This window comes from Molothrus ater, chromosome 3, assembly GCF_012460135.2.
Source record: "Molothrus ater isolate BHLD 08-10-18 breed brown headed cowbird chromosome 3, BPBGC_Mater_1.1, whole genome shotgun sequence".
Classification (NCBI taxonomy): domain Eukaryota; kingdom Metazoa; phylum Chordata; class Aves; order Passeriformes; family Icteridae; genus Molothrus; species Molothrus ater.
This window is the reverse complement of record NC_050480.2, coordinates 57,745,370-57,763,868: the sequence shown is the minus strand read 5'-3', so window position 1 is coordinate 57,763,868 and position 18,499 is coordinate 57,745,370. Positions and strand designations below refer to the sequence as shown.

Sequence of the window (18,499 nt, the reverse complement as noted above, 5' to 3'; positions counted from 1 at the left end):
TTTATTATTTTGGTGCAAAATTTGGCAGAGGGCTATTGTTGAAATAGACCTAACTGAAATGATACAGACATTGAAATAAGGTATCAAAATCCTTCCTTACTGATTAAAATCAGGAGATTCTGGCTGACATACCTCTCCACACTAGCCTCAGCGATCATCCCATCTGATTTTTAAAAATTAGCAAATACATATCTGAGTCCTGTTCTGTTCTTTCTAAAAACAAAAAAAAAAACAGGGCCACTTTAATCCCTTGGAGCAGATGCCATAACTTCCTGGCAGTTTTAAAAAATTTGCATTTTCTGCTTTGGATAGACTCAGAGAAGCTCACAGACGTTGTTTTGTATTTCCCCTTACTGAACTGCAAGTGTACTGGACCTGGCTAACAGAAGGTCTGATGACTCATCTCTCTGTTTTCCTCCTTCAACCAGCTTTCCTTCTGGGTTTGTCACACCCCAGTTAAGAACTTCGTACTAGGGAGTCTAAGCATCACCCTAGATCTTGTACACACAAAAGAAAAAAAGAAAAGCAGGGAGGAGGAAGAGAGCCAGCCTACCTTCACAGTCTGTACTTGAGGCTTTTTCCTCCCTCACTTCTATACTTTCAGTTCTTTGGTCCTTTCTCAGTCTTCTGGGACTCCACTACAACACGTGTTTATGGTCTTCTTCGTATGCTATCCCTGGTTCATTGTCAAAACTATTTTTTTCCCTCCAAGTTACTTAAATAGACTTTTATGATGTGTTTTTGCAATACCGCTTTCTAAAACAACACTATTTTCTATATGTATTATGAACTACGATACGCACCATAAAATCAGAGGACTGCACTGTGGCAAAGTGCCATGACCCCACTTTGGGGATGTTCCAGGAGCTCTGAGAGTCACAGTTTGTGAGGCATGTATAAGGCCTGTCAGAGTCAAAAGAAATGCACAGTGACTGTGGTCTTTCTGTGTCACTTGAGTAGGATGTGTAATCTGCTTTCTCCTTTGTCTTTCCAGCAAACACTCCCGTTTCAGACTCATCCACAATGCATACACTCTTCAGCTGACTGCTGAGTTGGTTGAACCCCTGTGTATGATCCCACACGTGGATAGCTGAGTATCTCCTAGTCTGCTGGTTTGTTATATCGGTATTTTTAGCCAAAATAGTTTTGCAGCTATGTCACTGCAGTCCAGCATGTGTTTTTAAAGGCTTAATGCAGCCACCTATGGTAAAATGCAAAGCCCCTGTGACAAATGGAGCTCAAGGGAGTCCAGCAGCACAAATTGTGGCCAACTCAATCTCTAATAGAGTAAAGCAGCCCACAAAGAGTGGGTTCCAGAATGTGATGTTTCACTTGGATGGGAACAGAGAACATAGCCCAGCCTACTGTGTTTAATGATGGATGCTGTGGGAATCTGACTTTCAGAAATTGCGAGAACTTTAAGTGAATAGGAATTTCAGAAAATCTGTGTCTGCGCACACACACATCATGCCATAAACCATGCGAGTAATAAAATCTTACCAGAATAGCTGACATTCTTCCTGCCACTCCCCTACAAAGTGTTCTTCTTTTCCAAACTTCCCTCTGAAAAAGGTCTTTTGTTTTCCAAAACTTGATCCAATGTGCTAATAACTGGAAGGCAAAGAGAACTTACTTCTTATCAACAAATTTCATGTTCTAAAGTCACAAAAATGCAAAGGATTAGGCAATAAAGAAACATCACAGACAGAGATACTCAAAACAAAACAGTTATGCCTGCATTTTAATCCTTCCATGACTATTTTACATAAGATATATTGGCTTTTTTGCATATTTCTCTTTTGACCACTTCATAAAAGAGTTTGCAGTTTACAATGTAAAACTATTTCAGAGATTCATTCTGGAAGTAATATCTAGTAATGGTCTCTGCAGTAGAGATGGAAGAGGATACCTCTCCTCACTGTCTGTGAAGAACAAATAATATAGGAATAAATTTGTAGAGGAATAAATAATAAAACAAACACAACACAGCCACTTAGGTTTCACAGAATATTCTGAGTTGGAAGGAACCTCCAAGGGGCATCAAGTCCAACTCTTCAGTGAATGGCCCATACAGGGATCAAACCCATGACCTTGGCATTATTAGTCCCATCCTCTGACCAGCTGAGCTAATTTCTCCTAGGTTTACTTCAAACAAGCATCCTGCCAAAGGAGATTCACTAGCACATCTGTGAATAGTTCATTGAAAGCCTGGGCTGAGCTCTCATGTCAAGGATTAGCTGTCTTGTTTCTGCTTCAGTAATTCTTTATCTTCTATATCTTATATATTTGTGGTGTACACAGGTTCTAAATCACAGCAAGACATATTGCTTCACACAGCAGCAGACCCAAAGCTCTCACCACAGATCTGGAATAGGAGGGGCATGTGAGTCACACCAGGATTTGATGAATTGATGATCAAGACTTGTCTTAACTCCTGATTAAGACGCTGACCTTGTTGTAGGTAAGTCTCTTAGGCATTAGGATATTTAATCATGGCTGGCTTTGCCTCTTAGAGGCAGTTTTTGCTATTCTTGTTCATACACACTGGTTTACCCTGTGAGCAGTCCTGCTGATTTTTGTGGAGCCACTCAAGGGAAAGGTACTGGGTGGCATAAGGCTGGGAGATAAAAGTCATGCAGTTATTACATATACAGGTACTCCCTGTAGTAAACAAAAGTACTGCTTACATTTGTCACAGATTTTGTCATCAATGTGACAAAAAAAATTAAAATATTACATCTGGAATTAGGTATTTTGAGTTTCGCTAAGTGTTTTTTCAGTATCCACTGAAGAAATTTTTCTTTAACTCCACTTCCCAGAGTTTTAATGGGTTTGTGATATTTCAAGGTTTAAAAAAATCACATGAAATGGAACTATGGCTCCAGCATCATTTTCTACATAAATTTTCTTGGAACTACTTATTCCCTTTTAAATTTTCTAATCAATAAGATTGAAATATTTCCATTCTAGGTATCCATAAAACCTTCAGTTTAAAATGAACATAGAAGGAAATATTGTTGGGTTGATTTTTTTTTTCCTCACAATAAACTATTCCAGAAAAGATTTTCTCAAGAAGCTCTTGTTTTTCAGGGCTCTGAAGGAAGATACTTGGATTTATTTGGGAGGGACAGTGATGCTGATGTCCCATACAAATATGTGACATCACCTAGGGCCAGTTCTTCCGGACATACCCATTCTCTTGGCAACAACATTACTTTTTTTTCCTTGTTTATTGCTTTATGTTATTTTTCACAATGTCTTTTACCTTTCAAACTAAAACTGTGACCAGAAACATATACATAGCACTAGAAATGAGATGTGCAAGGATTTCAAACCCTTCCCACAAGCTATTCCACTGTTACAAACAATTTTGACCAATTTCCCACACTCCATACTCTACAATATCTTATATTATTAATACTATTAGTGTCAGTTATTTGCATATATTATATTATGGCATTATTTCACTTAAGGTATGTTAAAGTATGCTTCTGAAGTCCTTTTACTATTTCACTTGGTTTCTGGGTGAGACCAAGAGTAACCAGGAGAAATCTCAGTGCAACCAGGTTTTCTTTTTAAAGTGGCAACTTGAAAACACTAATTAAGTTCTACTTTTCTTACTGATTATTCTCAAACCTGACTGAACACAATTCACGATCAGCTGGCTGCCTGTGGGTGACTTCCTTGGTTATTCTACAAAGAATACATCTGTATTGTACTTGGGCAAATAATTTCAAAACCAGCAACTGATTATGTTTTCCTCAGCTCTGGGTGAACCGAGTTTGGGTGACTGGTGACTGCTTAATATGTAGTGAAAAGATGGCACCTTGATAAATGACACAGAGAATCAGAAAATAAACCAAGCTGTGTCATGCAAAACCATTAAATACTTGCAGAAAGCTTGGCCTCAAGTCCCAAAGCTGTTCTTAAATTACCATGTTACTCCTGCACAAGAAAGGGAAGACTGGAGGCATAAAAAGTGGGACTTCCTTTCTAGAGGGAAATTTGTAACCTGCCATAGACCAGCATAAGTGTATGTGAGATGTGTCCCTCATCTGACACCCATCAGACCAGGCATCCTGTATCTCTGTACCCAGCACCCCCAGTATGTCCTAAATGGCCTGTCTGAGTGGGTCTACTACTTAGGAGTAAGAGAGATGCATGGTCCTGCATAACCAGAGCACTGCAGAGGAGAAAGTAATTTACAGGGTAAATCCACAGATTTGCACTGATGTTCCTCATGCCAGCCTTTCAACTTCCTTTTTAAAACATGAATGAAGACACGAATGCACTGGAAAGGCCAAAAGGACTTTAGCTCCATCTGTCTTTCCCAGCTAGTTATTAACCCAATGGCCAGTCTGTAGTCCCAGTCATCTAACTGGAGAAGCAAAGGCTTCCACCATTATCTGGGTGACTGCAGCCACTCCAGTTTTACCCTTCCCACAGGGCTGGGCTGGTTTCCACCCTGCCAGTCCCTATTCCAAATCAGGTGCTATTCAGAAAGTCAGGAGGACTGGGCTAAAGGTGAGGGAAAATGATTGAAAAGGAGTCAGATTAGGGGTACAAGCTCCAGGCTTGCCAGGTGAGACATAAGAAGCAGGAAGGCTGGAAAAGCAGAGGTTCAAGTCATGTAACAAACAAATAAGGAAGCAGATTAGAAGATATGTTGTTTTTTTAAGTCTGCCCATGCTGCCCCCTTGGAGAGGGAATAATGGATAAATGTGTTAAGAGTCTATAATAGTTTGTATGCATAAAGAACTCAAAGTATATTATACTATATGTATAACATACACATATATGTATAACATGTAAGTGAGTATACATCACATACATACAGCAATCTCCACAAAATTAATACAAAAAAAATGTACCCTGTGTCTCTTCAAATGTGTGTGGTCTTTATTAGGTCAATTTTAATGGCCCTGAGTATTTAAAAATGTAAAGAAGTAAAAAACTACAGATATGTGGAAATTCTAAAGGCTCATGGCACACATGTGTGCATATCTTGATATTCAGAATGCATATGTAGCAGCATACTAAAGGCATTTTTAAAGAGCCAGTTCATTCCTTCTGCTTTTTACAAAAAAAGTTTAGAAAGTACTAAAATAAAAATGGAAAGGCTATAAGTATATATTGTTTTAGTTGTTTTGTCTTCTAGGAATTTCTGATGCTGGAAATTTTCCCTCTCTGGTCACTCATGCTTAAAGACACAAGCAACTTCAACTTGGTTTTCTGTCATCCTTGCTCCAGTAAGAGTCTTAGCTCAATTGTGACATCAATCACTTGGACTATAAATCTCTGCAATGGATATGGCCATTTAAATCTCCACCTGCACAAACAACAATCAGGCCTAGAAAATAAGGAGACTCATAAATCTCCACACTGGTGATTATTGATATTTTGGATTTGCAACAGCAATGTTATTTAAAAAAAAAAATAATCCATTAATTAGGACTGATATGCTGACAATCTATTTAGTTTAGTTTATATACAGAGAAAACACAAACAAGGCACAGTTAACACAACATGAATTTAGAAATTACTGAATTCCCAAGAGCCCGGGGCTTGGAGATATGATATCTTAATGTACTTATCCTATTTTGAGGGGGAAGGTGTTATCTTCCAGACAAATGATAAAAAGGTGTTTTTTCTTCTGGCTTACATGAGCCAAGGAAGAAAGATGGATCAAGAGATAGGCAAGACTTCCTTGCTGGCTATCAAAAATGACACTCTGCCTCCTACTGAAAATGTAATCTGCAGACAGTACACAGCACTCGGCAGACATACCAGCTCAGCCCTCCACAGTTTTTGTTGGGCTTTTTAGGGCATTCAGAAAACTCTGTGTGATGGTTACACAGATCAGCAAGAAACTTTTCCTGTGGCTCCAGTGACTTTGCATTAACTATGAAGCCACTGGTGACATCTGAGGCTGCACATTTTTTTCTTGAGCTATGTGAATCCTCAGATAAGCAGCTGAATATGTGGAATTGCTCCTGCAATAAGAGCAGTCCCTGTGTGCAGTTCTTTAGCCCCTTGTGTTCAAAGCCTAGACTGCAGGGCAACCTGTGGGGTTTCAGGAAGAATGTGAGCAGGGAAGAAGCTATGGGAGCAAGTTCCTGATTCACTGGCCTCTTTGGGCTCCAAATGTGGATTTAGGAGACTATTTTACATGGAGGGGAAGAAGTGATAGCACAAAGTTAACTGCTTTCGAAAGCCTGCTCTGCTGAGGCTGAATACACAATCCCTAAGTTTCTAACAGCAGCATAAGTCTGTTCATTCAAACTACACAGCAACCCACTCACTCACACGTGTGGCAAAATCACTGGGAATGTTTGGCTTCAGGGGTTGCAGAGCCTGGCCTAATGCCCTCAGTCCCACAGGAGGGGCCTTATCCCTTATCTTGCTTCTTCATTCAGGACACACCCCTGACTTTTGAGCATGCATGAATCAGCAGACAAAACAGTCCACGGGTATGGAGGAATGAACCGCTGACATTGCTCTGCACGCCAAGTAAAGGTTTCTGTTTTGTGGGAACTCTACCATCCAATAACCCCCCCCCCCGCCTTGCCCCGTTTCCTTCATTTCATGCACACCCTTGCACCCTATCCACAGCCACAAAGACCCTCCCCAGCAGAATAACACTCTCCCTCAGCTCAGTGGGGCTCACACAGTGCTGGGATCTTGGCCACTTGGCACACCTGTGGACCAGGAAGCCTCTGCAACATTCACAGCTGGGAGGACTCAAAGACCGACAGGGACCGGGACTTGTCGGACGTCACCCCGGAAGGCTGGAAGAAGTCAGATCCTCCTGCCTCCAGCCCCTGAGCTGTGACGGCAAGGTCCACGCTGCTGGCCAGGCAGCGGAGCACTCCCTTCCTGGAATATGCAACTAGCTGGACAGGATGCGTTCGCAAATATAATCATCCACAAATCTCCCCCAGATTAGGTTACAGGACAGCGTTTCGACGGCACGCATTACAAAGCTCCCTGGAAGGCTTGGCTGGTAGATCTGCTGCTCTCTCTGCTCATGACCCATTTTGGCTTTCATCAAGAATCATGACACCAGCTGCCTGGGTCATCTAGGAGGCAGAGAGGGGGAGAGCAACCCTGGGCTGTAAAGGGAAGTGGGGAAGGAAAAGAGAAGGAGGAGAAGAAGAAGGAGGAGGAGGAAGGGGGAGGATAGAAAGACAGAGCACAGGGAGAGAGAGTAAGTTGTTTTAGTCCAGTTGTGAAGATTTGAATCCCAGTTCTGAGCTCTCGGCAAAGGCTTGCTGGGATACTTCATTCCCTGTCCTGTGCAAAGGTCTGTGATTGGGGATGTGGTGTGCTCAGTGGGCAGGGCCCCTCCCCTGGGCTGGATCCGCCTCTCTTATCCCCCAGATAAATTACTAGTGTCCTCACTAAATTCCTCGGCTTTCTCTCTCCCTCTCTCTCTCCTCTCTCACACAAACTCACTCCCTCCCTCAAACACAGGCAAAGCAGGGCTGGGGGGCGGGAGGGCGGGGATCCTCCCTGGACTGGTATTGTGCCTTAGTCCTGGGCGGGGAGGGAAGGGGAGGAAAATACTGGAGCCCCTTCTCTCCTACGCCGCCTTGAAATAGGTTTGAGGAGCTGCCCTTCTTCCCCCCCTCCCCCCTTTCCTGCTGGTCGTTTGGCATCTTCCAGACCATGTCCACTGGGTCCCTCAGTGATGTGGAAGATCTGCAGGAGGTGGAGATGCTGGAGTGCGATGGCCTGAAAATGGATACTAACAAAGAGTTTGGGGCGTCCACCGAGAGCAACGAGGAGGGATCCAATGGCGAGAATGGCTCCCCTCAGAAGGGGAGAGGGGCCTCGGGCAAGAGGAAAAAAGCTCCCCCCAAGAAGAGCCCTTTAAATGGAGTGAGCCAGGAGGAAAGCAGGTACAGAGAAATGCCGCCAACGCCAGGGAGAGGGCGAGGATGAGGGTCCTTAGCAAAGCCTTCTCCAGGCTTAAGACCACCCTACCCTGGGTGCCTCCAGACACCAAACTTTCCAAACTGGACACCTTGAGGCTGGCCTCCAGCTACATTGCTCACCTGAGGCAGATCCTGGCCAATGACAAGTATGAGAACGGCTACATCCACCCAGTCAACTTGGTAAGTCAGAGTCCGCCGAGGACAGGCACTCCGTGCGTGTGCATGGGGAGAGGTGGGCAAGCAGCTGGCATGGGGCGTGTGCAGGGACAAAACTTTGCTGTGCTTCTCACAGAGAGCCTAGTGCCACTGGGGTGGAAAGCAGTACTGTACAAGGGGACAGGCTCCCAGCGGCCCTGCTGCCCTGTGCCCTGAGCACCAAGCCTCCTAGGCCCCCTCTGCTGCTCCTAGCAATCCCTTCCCGGAGACAGGCAGCCATGCTGGCCACAACTAAGCAGGGGCAGGCTTTACACTTTACTGCCCCAGAAACAATTGAGAAACCACAGAGGCTTTCTACCTGCAAGTGGGCAGGTATAGGAATTTGGGTAGAAAAGGGTGTGCTTGAGGAAGGACCCAGGACTCATTCTTATCCTGTGTCTCTACCCCAGTGTTTCCTGACACAATACTGTCCCCAAGCCCTAACTTTTTAAAGACAGGATTCTTGGGGTTCTGTGCTCAACCGCTCAGGTTTGTTGAGTCCAGGAAATTTCTCCTATACCTGTAAACTGGCACAGGAGAAATAAATACCAAGGCAGACTCCACAGAGGAGGTGTCTGCCCCAGGCACACTCCACAATGCCTCTCCCTGGGCTGTGTGGTGTCCATCCTGCTGCTCCCACCACATAAAGTTTTCCTGAGCAGCCCTGGATCTCCCGACCATACCCGGCCGCCAGAAATATCCAGTTTCCAGCTCTAAAAATATATACAAATTATGTAAACCAGGGGTAAGCAAGATCTGCCTGGGCTCTTTTTAGACATACAGCCTTTACACTGCCCACACGTGCAGACCCTGACTCATAAATGGATCACAGAGGGGGACGTTTCACTGAGGTCAGGCTCTGCCTTTTGAGCTCTGGACTCTGGGGGAAAGTATGTTACCCACTGTGTCAGCTGCTAAGGGCCTGGGAGATAATTTTTGATTAAAAACAAAATCCTCAATGCAACAACATAGGAAAAAAAAAATAAAACAAAACCAGCACCCACTATAGATATAACCTCCCTCCTCTTCCGCACCCCCTCAGAGGCTCACCAAAACATTCTCCCCAAGACGTGGGAGGCCAGGGAGAGCAGTCGGGGCCCCAAGCAGCTTCTGCGCCCGGGGTAGCGTGGCGAGGCGTGAGGAGGCTCCCGCGGGCCGGAGCACCCACGCCGGTCTCGACCAAACGCGAGGGTGCCCAGGGCGATTTTGCCGGGTCACGCGAATGTGCCGGAGCCGGGCGGGTCCTTTCTCCCTCCCTTCTGCCGTGTATCAGACGGGCTTCGCCGCCCCGAGGACGCCCGGTGGGGACCGCCGTGGCTGTGAGGCACAGCGGCATCAGCCGCCGGGGAGAGGCAAAAGGGTCCTTGCCGAAGCCAGCGGCAACTGCCCCGGCCTGAGCCCCGCTGAGCGCTGCCCGAAGTGGACTCAGGCGGGGAATGCCGGGCTCGGTCCCCCCGGACGCTCCCGAGCCGGACCCGCTGGCCATATGAGCGTTGCAATGTGCATTTCTCCATGTGTAACCCCCTTCCCACTCGTGTCTTTTCCTGGCTACAGACTTGGCCTTTTATGGTAGCCGGCAAACCCGAGAGTGACCTGAAAGAAGTGGTGAACACAAACCGCTTGTGCGGCCCGACGGCATCCTGAGCCCCGCGGCCGGGCCAGCAGCGTCCGTCCCGGCGCGGCCGTGCAGCGGGCGGCGGGGCGGGCAGGGACCCGCCGCGGCCTCGCCGCTGTCCCGGGCCCCGGGCAGAGCCACGGGGAGAGCCGCTCTCCCGGCGCAGAGGAGACCAAATATGCCCTAGCAAAGACTCCATCCACCCCGAGAGATCCTGACTCTATTTAACTTTATTAAATTCGTGTACAGTCGAGTGTCCTGCAACCACAGCCTTGCTGGTTCAAGAGCTACTAGAGAAAAGACAGAGATAAAACAAAACCTACCCCGCGTGTATCTTTTGTCTGAGACCTGTGAAATATGTAGATGCCTAGAAAAACTGACTTTGACAGTCATCTCTATGAAGTAATTCACCCTAAAGATATATAGATATATTTTCTTCAAGCAGATTCTGCTCTATTTCTGTGAATAAACCTTCCTTTCTATTGAACACGGAGCCGTGTTAAGTGTTCGTTTGAGACTCGGGCTCGGCGGGGGAAGGACTGAGCCTCCGCCGGCTCCGCCGTTCCACGAAGCGGCCGCGCTGCGGGGATCCCGCCTCTCCGCCCCGGGCCGCAGGAGGTCTGCTTCCCCGGAGCTAAAGACCTGGAGCACAGCCCTGGGGGAGGGGGAGACTGGGTCCGCAGCTCGCCGCGGGAGCCCGGCCCGGCTCCGCAGCCCGGCGCCCGGGCGCTGCGGGAGCCGCCCCCGCCGCTCCGGCCGCTCCGCTCCGCGGGGACAGGAACAGGGAGCTATTGATGAAGTACAGTCGGTCCTCAGCGCCGGGAATTTTTAACTTAAACATCTCCTCTCTATCGATCAGCGCACCCGTGGGAGATGAGGCTGAGATAAACAGGAGTGCGGGGCGCTCCCCCTGCACCGGCAGCGGCCGCCGGCAGCTGATGCGCCAGATCCCACCGCGCTGTTTAATGTTTCAGGGTTATGACCGCACTGTTTACAAGATGTCTTCGGTTATTTATACTGTTATTATTAGCACAGGGGCTTTAAATTTCCGCCTCACTTGCTCTTTCAATACCAACCCTCGGTTCCGTTTGATACCTGGGTACTTTCTTGCCGAAAGCAGGAGAGGGGCGGCAGGGGCTGCAGGGCCGTCCCCCGGACCAAGCCCTCCGTCCCCGCTAGTTGCGGAGGCGACAGGGCCCGGGCGCGGTCACAGGCAGCGAGGGGGCCACAGACCCTCCCGGGGGCTCCCTCCCCTGGGTATCCCCCGCAGGCCAGTGTTGAGCTGCCTCAGGCGTCCGTGCAGCCTGGATTGTGTTAATTCTCATCCCCCACTTTCCCCCGAGATAACTGGACGAGGTGGCACGTCCTCCAGGCGACCCAAATTCACCAGTCGGGTTCATGCGTGGGCTAGGTTAGCTTTAATTAAAGCAACTCGCTGTGAACCGAGGGCTGTGCAAACATCTCAGCCCTCATTATGAAAAGGGCCAGGACATGCTGTATCATCCTAATGGTTGTGGAAGGGAGAGCTGTTTAATTTCACTTTTGTGCAGCTTTATCCCCTTGCTACACAATTAAAAGCAGACCTCTCTTAGTGCCAGGCCTAACCGTGCACAACCTCACTGTTGTGGACAGGACTGAGCCAGGTGATACATGCACTTACACATAGGGCCTTGACTGAATTTGTGGCCACACACAGACCCTGAACAGCCGCAGCTTCTGCTCAAGAGACAAGTGGCTCTGCTAACCACAGCTGAACAGGCTGATTTGCTGATTTCTTTGCCACAGGCACTGGGAAATTCAGTGGGAATTGCTGGTTTATTAAAGGGAGACAGAATAGAGCCCCTGGCCTCACACTGAGTGCAGGTGACTGATACAGCAAACATACATTTTAACCTCTAAATTTACTTACTGAATTGACACTAACCATTGGATTTAACCACTAAAAATTTCAACTTAAATCCATGCTAACTAATGCCTCGTCAAGACTCATAGCAAGGTGCTGATTTCCTTCTAAAAAGCAGAAATTGATACGCATCTGAGATATGCATAAAATTGAGTTAAATTCTGAATATTCTAACACACGCTTCTTTACCATCCTGTCTTGCAATTCTTGCTAACTGCACTCAGCACCTTCCCAGCTAATTAACCATGAGCAGTGTTCATTCTCCACCTGAAATACAACACTGAAGAAAGGGAAGGGAGGAATATAATGGCACCCCGTGAAAAGTGAGGAAGACAGCTGCAACCATGTGCCAAAAGCCGCAGGAACAGTAAGTGTTGAAGATGTTTACTGTGTACACTGTACCAGCAGCAGACACCGCTGCTTCTCGTACTGCTGTTCACTTTATCTAGCAGTCTACACTGCAAGTGTCTTGGGGACTAAACTATTCCTCGAGCGTCATGCACCTTCCTCAGCCCTTGCCTCTGAGCAACAGTTCAGCAACAAGGAAACAAAAAGCAACAAGAAATGAACAAAAACAACCAGCAGTACACAGAAAGGTAAATAATGACTTTACTCTGACTGTAAAATAATTAGTGGCCTTATCTCTATCTCTTTATCTTTATTTTGAAGACAATGAACGTATTTTCCAGAGGCATTTATGTGGCTGGGAACTCCTGGTCTGCTGACCTCTTGTGTTAAGGGCACAGACACGACGGTAATGGCACAGTGCTGGCAGCTGGCTTCAACAGCCCAAGTTTCTTAGATGAATTAAGAGTTCTACTATGCACTTCAAGAGAACAATGAATGAAATTATTCTACCCGGCTGCTGAGTGCAATTTTACTGCAAAATATTTGCAAACAGAAAATGTATGTTTAGTCTGACCGAATTTATACTTTTGAAAGGAACTCACAAATGTGCTAAGGAAAAGAGGGAACTGGTTTAAATATTGATGTCAATGACTTAAAAGAAAATATTTTGTTTGCTTTCTTGCTTTTCTGTACAAAGTGATGCATTTTATTATTTACCGAAATATACCCCTTTTTCATATGGAAAAAAAGTTGACTTGGTTTATCTTTTTGTATCTACAGGGATGTAGATGCAGCTGTGTGAGTGTCTGTATACATTCCCTCCTAGTAATGTTTGAACTCATTGCCTGATTTCAGCTAGATTTGACAGAGGTCTCAAAGATAACTAGGTTACTATAATTTTTAATATTTCTCTATGTGTGTGAAAGCAGGCAGCTGAGTAAAAAAAAGTCTATAAATTTTGCAACTGCAGGAAGGGTTTCAACATGAGCTCAGCCTTTATTAGATACAAGACGATATAGAGCAGAACATCAGCTGTAGAAGAAGCTCCAAATGCTGCTTCAGTCACAGGATACAAGTTCATAGAAAACTTGCTTATGGACCTACATGTTTTAAGACAAGAACTCTATAAAAGCTGCTTAGTTCCATTTGATTTTAATACTAGTATTTGTTTGTTTGTTTCTTTCTTTGTAAAGAAACCAGTTTCAACCCAGCTACTTCATGACCATTTTTCAATTCAGCTAGAGACTAGCAAATCTTTTATTTGCAGTGCTGGCTCAGTGTTCAGGCTCCTGGGTTCGGTACTGACATTGTGCTCCTTTGCGGAAGCTTTCACAGTCTGTAAAGTCTTACAGAAAATACCTTTTAGGCTTATCTTATTCTCTCACTGGGATGGAAATCTGCCAGCCTGAAGCATCGGCATAGCAAGAAACCCACTTTGCAGACACCTGCAAAAGGCCGTGCAGCTCTGGGCTCTGACGGGGCAGCGAGGCCACAGTGCTGGTCGTGCCCTCAAACGTCAAGGTGCATAAGGAGAACATGTGCAAGATAGCCTATTCTTTAAAGGGACCCCGAGGTCAAAATTCCCAGCCCCCCTCAGAAAATAAAAGGCACAGAAAATCTATGTCGTTTCTTCTGTAGGGAAGCTGATTTGAATCCTGGACATTAATGATAAGATCACAAGCACAGTTTTGCTTGACATTATTTGTAACCCCTCAGTTGCATTTGCCCGAAAAAAACTTGCCTCCTTTTAAAAAATCACATATATTTTTCCAGAGGCAATTTTTGCCAAAACCCTCTTGTTGTTTACTTTCACTATAACTTGTAGTAAAAAAAATTAAAATATTCAAAATATATTTGCTAATTGCAGGTTATAAACTTTCTAAAAGAGAACAAAACTTACACATATCTGGTGTACAAGTGGAGGGTATCATCTGATAAAATTGCTGGATATTTTTTGTCTGGATATCTGAATGCAGATTAGCACTCAGTCTCCCAAAAGGGACAGGATTACAAAAGAAACTTCAATTACACTGACACAAATTTTAATTGCAATGAAATTGAAATTTGTAGCAGCAAACAACCAAGCATTCTGTAATTGCCATGTATATACACACCTGGAAAATCCTCCATACATAGAATTTCTCCCAACAGTCAGATTCAAATTATTTGTGTTCATTGCTGGCCCACGTAGCGCTGACTATTGCCATATTAAGGCTGTGCTACCAAATGCAGGCCCATAGGGTAACTACCATCTTGTGCTCACTATTCAGCCACAGATTGTTTCATGCTCTTCAGTCCAGCATAGCTCATGGATGGGAAGTGGCACAACCAGTAATAATGGCACTTTTCTATCACCAGTGCTGCAGAGCTACTGATGTGTTATGGCTTGGGAATTTCTACAATTCTGAGATGCCAAGAGCACTTTTAGGTCTGACCTAAAAGTTATGCTCCAAGAAGGATGGGGTAAATCCATGTGTTACCTTTGGGAGGACTGTTGCCAGCAGACTGCGAAACCAGCAAAGTTCTGCAAGTGACTGGTTTCACTTCAGACACTGGTGTCTTTGAGTATAAAACCGACTTTGAGTAGGTCCAGGCAAGAAAGTCATCCCATTTCCCAAGTGCGGCACGGACATACCCTAGGGTCACAACAGTCCAGGGATGACGCATTTTCTTGCCTTAGGGTTTTGCCCTTAAACTGAAACTTGTAAACAGATGAAATGTGTTTTTAAGCCAACGCGCATGCGTGCACTCAGTTACACCATCCTCAAAGCCTCCTTGCAAGGAAAAAAAAAGATCATAACAAAAGCAAGAAAATAAAAACCAGTGCAAATCCTTCCTTCACTTTAAATTTTAAGAGGTCCTTCTCTTTGAGCAAAGAAAAAACCCCAATCCTTATTTAGACCTCAGACTGTTGTGTAAACTATTAGACCATAACCAACTGTAAATATAGATTATCTACAGTCTTGAGTTTTCTCTTAGTTGTTTACAAATTGTTTAAGAAAAAAGGATCAGAAACACTAGGAAAGAAAGCAAGGGTATAGCTACACAGCCAGGAGACACAAAGAAAGTTAGAAAAAGGCACAGAATAATTCCTCTTCCTCTGATCTCTACAGCTCAGTCCTTGCAGCAGGATGGGTTCAGGAAGGGAGGAACTATCACTAGCTCCATCACAGACGGGTGGAGCCAGACCACCGGGGAGATGGAAACCAGGAGGCTGAGAGCTGCAGCTGCCTTTTCCTGGGAGGAACATCTGTGAAAGGCTGCACGGCAGCAGCAGGGGAGGAGGAGTGGGCACAGGCAGAGAGCGTTCCCAGGGATGTGCTCACACAGATAACTGTCCCTGGATGGTTTCCCAGGCTGCTGCAGCAGCACTTCCCTCCCCTGTCAGGGAAGAGGCAAAGACCATGGTGTGGGACAAGCAATCGAAGTGTCAGCACAGCCTCTTGCTGCAGCATCCTGTTTCCTGTGATGCTTTTTGATGGCCGAGGTGACCAGAATGGGAACAGTTCTTCCTCACTGATAACATGTTGGTTTTTTTCTTACACAGGGGCTTTTACACTCCTGGCATCTCAGAGTCCATACACAAAGTACACAGAAGACAGGAGTCATCTTGCAGCATTTGGCTGTCCCCTCATGACCAAATGTTTTTCTACAGGAGGATGCTGCTATTGTTAATAGAGATGGGAAGAAAAAGAGATGACAAATGACTGGCTGAAGGCTCACACCAAAGTTTGGAATAGGCTTGCACCAGCTTTTCTGGTGCACAAACCTGTGGGCTGTTCTCCTAGGCACACTGGAATCAGCAGGAATGTTTGCTCTTTGAACTCAGTACAAAGACAGGAATCAGTAAGGTGTGGGGAGTGATCTTCTCAGGCTGGATATCTATATCTGTATCACTTACTAGAATAGATAAACCAGGCAATGGACCATGCTCTGCCTCCAACAGTCAGTGCTGTGGCTGGGGACACATTCACGCAGACCTGAGTTTTATTCTACTCACCAAAGGTTAAGAACAGTCCCTGGCATATGCTACCCTAATACTATGCTTGGATACTTTCTGGGAAAAAGTCAAACAGACCAAAGGTATAGCAAGGACCTTGCTAAAACCCAAGCACAAAGAAAGATAAGCCTCAGCCTTGTTTTATTTATCAGTGTCACTGCAGCCTTAGAGACTACAGTAATTGAGATACTTGATGCCTTTGTCTCACCTCAGTCTCATGCTCTTCTCCCTTGTTTTCTAGATCAAACTGCTTTCTTCTTTTATGGGCCAAAAATTCTTTGTGGGGACCCTCTTTGCTATTTGTATCTCATAACTAATATATATATGAAGACTAAAGGTCACTAGGACCAAGAGGCCAAGTTCAAGAACAAACATAGCATGAGATTTAAACAATATTATACCCTAAATTATGACATTGAAAACCTCTGTTCATTTGTTACCTAACTCTGCAGTACCTTTTCTACCTGAGTTGTGAGTTGCCTGACATCAACATTTGAATATATGCCCTCATAGTACCTCTTTCTCACCATTCCCAATTAGCATCAAGTTAACCTCATTCCAAGATCTGGAATCGAGATATTCTTTTACTTAAATCCATGGGAAGAATTCAGACAGTAGTAGGTGCTGTGCTGTCTGCACATGCTTAACATCATTCTGCTGGGGTAGGAAGCAAGCTGGACAGGGGGAGCAGAGGCCAGCACCCTCAGTTTGGCTACAGAAAGACACAGCACTGCAGGGAAGCTGCTGAGGAACCAATGTTACTATCTTCCCACAAATTTTTCTTCCTCATTTCCCTCACACTCAGTCTTCTGATTCTACTTTGGCCACACTTCTCTCTTACTGCCAACAGAAGTCAGCATGCATAATCTGTAAATGCCACTCAGTCATAGAGGCTGAAACTATAGATATGCATTAAATTATTGCAAAGTTTACTAAAGAGAAGTCTCATTCTGAAAGTTTGACTTTTATGTTGAGGTACTTCACTGCCATTTTCTTAATATGCTTATTTTATATTTAAAAGTATACCTAGCAATATGCAATTATGCAATATTCAGATATACACACTATGCAATATATAAAAATGTGATATAAATATTTACATACTATATAGTAACTATATTTATCTCTTCTATAAGCAAACATATAAAATAATACATATTGTAAAATTAAACAATGTTTGAATATTGTGGAGCTGGTATAAGTGCCACTTACAGCAGGGAGGTAACTGTTCAACAGAACTGGCATGAGTTATCATACTGTACATCATCAGAGAAGTATGAGAAGTTACAGCTGAGTTTACTGTTTCACCTGATAAACTAAGCCCTGGAGCAAAGGATTCCCTCCCTGACTGACTTCTTGTTCATTCCCTGATGGCTGCCAGCCTGGGAGATGTCTCATAATTAACCTGTAGTGTCATGTTGGTAGCTGAGGACCATTTCACACAGTCATTTCCATGGAACATCCACGACACTGGTTGCTCCTGGTTACTTCCTCTTCAAACACAGATACTTTAATGCAGTCTTCCACTCACACACCACAGTATTTACAACACAGCTGCATAAAACTCTCTAGCTAACCTTCACTGTGGGCTGCCTCAGGGAGCCATCCAGCTTTCTTCTCTCCCCCCTACACTTTCCCATAATCTACTTTGCACAGGATCTTATCTGATTGAAAGTTAATCCGTAAAAATAGAAAAATTCAGATAACAAAGCATTTGCTTCAGTCTGAAGAGTGATTTCCTTTTACAGAAACCTGAAGCTACAGCTGAACAACAACATAATGAAATTGCATCTTCATTCAGTCTCACTGCTGTAATTACTGAACAAAAAACATGTGCAGTGTCCTGAAGTTCAGTTACCTTGTTTTTACTGCACTCTTACTGATAGTCCCAAGCAGCCCACAATTCCATGCTGCAGAATGTCCAAGCACAGGAAAACACTCTCCCCACATCTCCATCTCCTCTTTATTTCCCAAACAAGGGATTGCAAAATAAAGCCATAGGGGAATGAAATCATGTAGTAAGGAAGTGACAGTATCAGAAATGGCCTCTGTGCCTTCTCTGTCTGATGTCATACAGCTTCTGGTAAGTTAGAGTCTCATGAAGATCCAGATCCTTGGCATCTCAGTCATACTAGTGGAAGAAGCCATGCAGCCAAGTTAGAGTTGTGTGGAGGAATGGAGACCATGAAGAGAAGGCAAGGAGAGGACAACAAGTTTTGTAAACTATATAGGTATAGAATAAAATTGCAGCACAACTGAAAACTTGTAAGTCAAATTAGGTAGGTGCCAAATCACCTTATTTGCATTCCACATTTATGTGATCATAGCTACTTGCTTATATTTGCACATTTTCCAAATATATATCTAAAGATGCAATCTTCAAAACATGTCCTAGTCTAAACAGGAAAAGCTCAGGCTGACAAAGCAGTCAAAACTATGAAATGATGAGGGTTCATCTCTTCATCAGCAAAAATAATATTCCTAACATCCAGGAACGACTG

General features: G+C 44.8%; 1 protein-coding gene across 1 annotated transcript; it reads left to right on the top strand.

Moving 5' to 3' along the window:
- The first annotated feature begins 7,668 nt into the window (after positions 1–7,668).
- TCF21 (transcription factor 21) lies at positions 7,669–9,776 on the top strand. The gene is given in 3 exon segments (XM_036380745.2): positions 7,669–7,888; positions 7,891–8,117; positions 9,687–9,776. Coding segments are annotated over 3 exon segments (537 nt in total).
- The last annotated feature ends 8,723 nt before the right edge of the window (positions 9,777–18,499 follow it).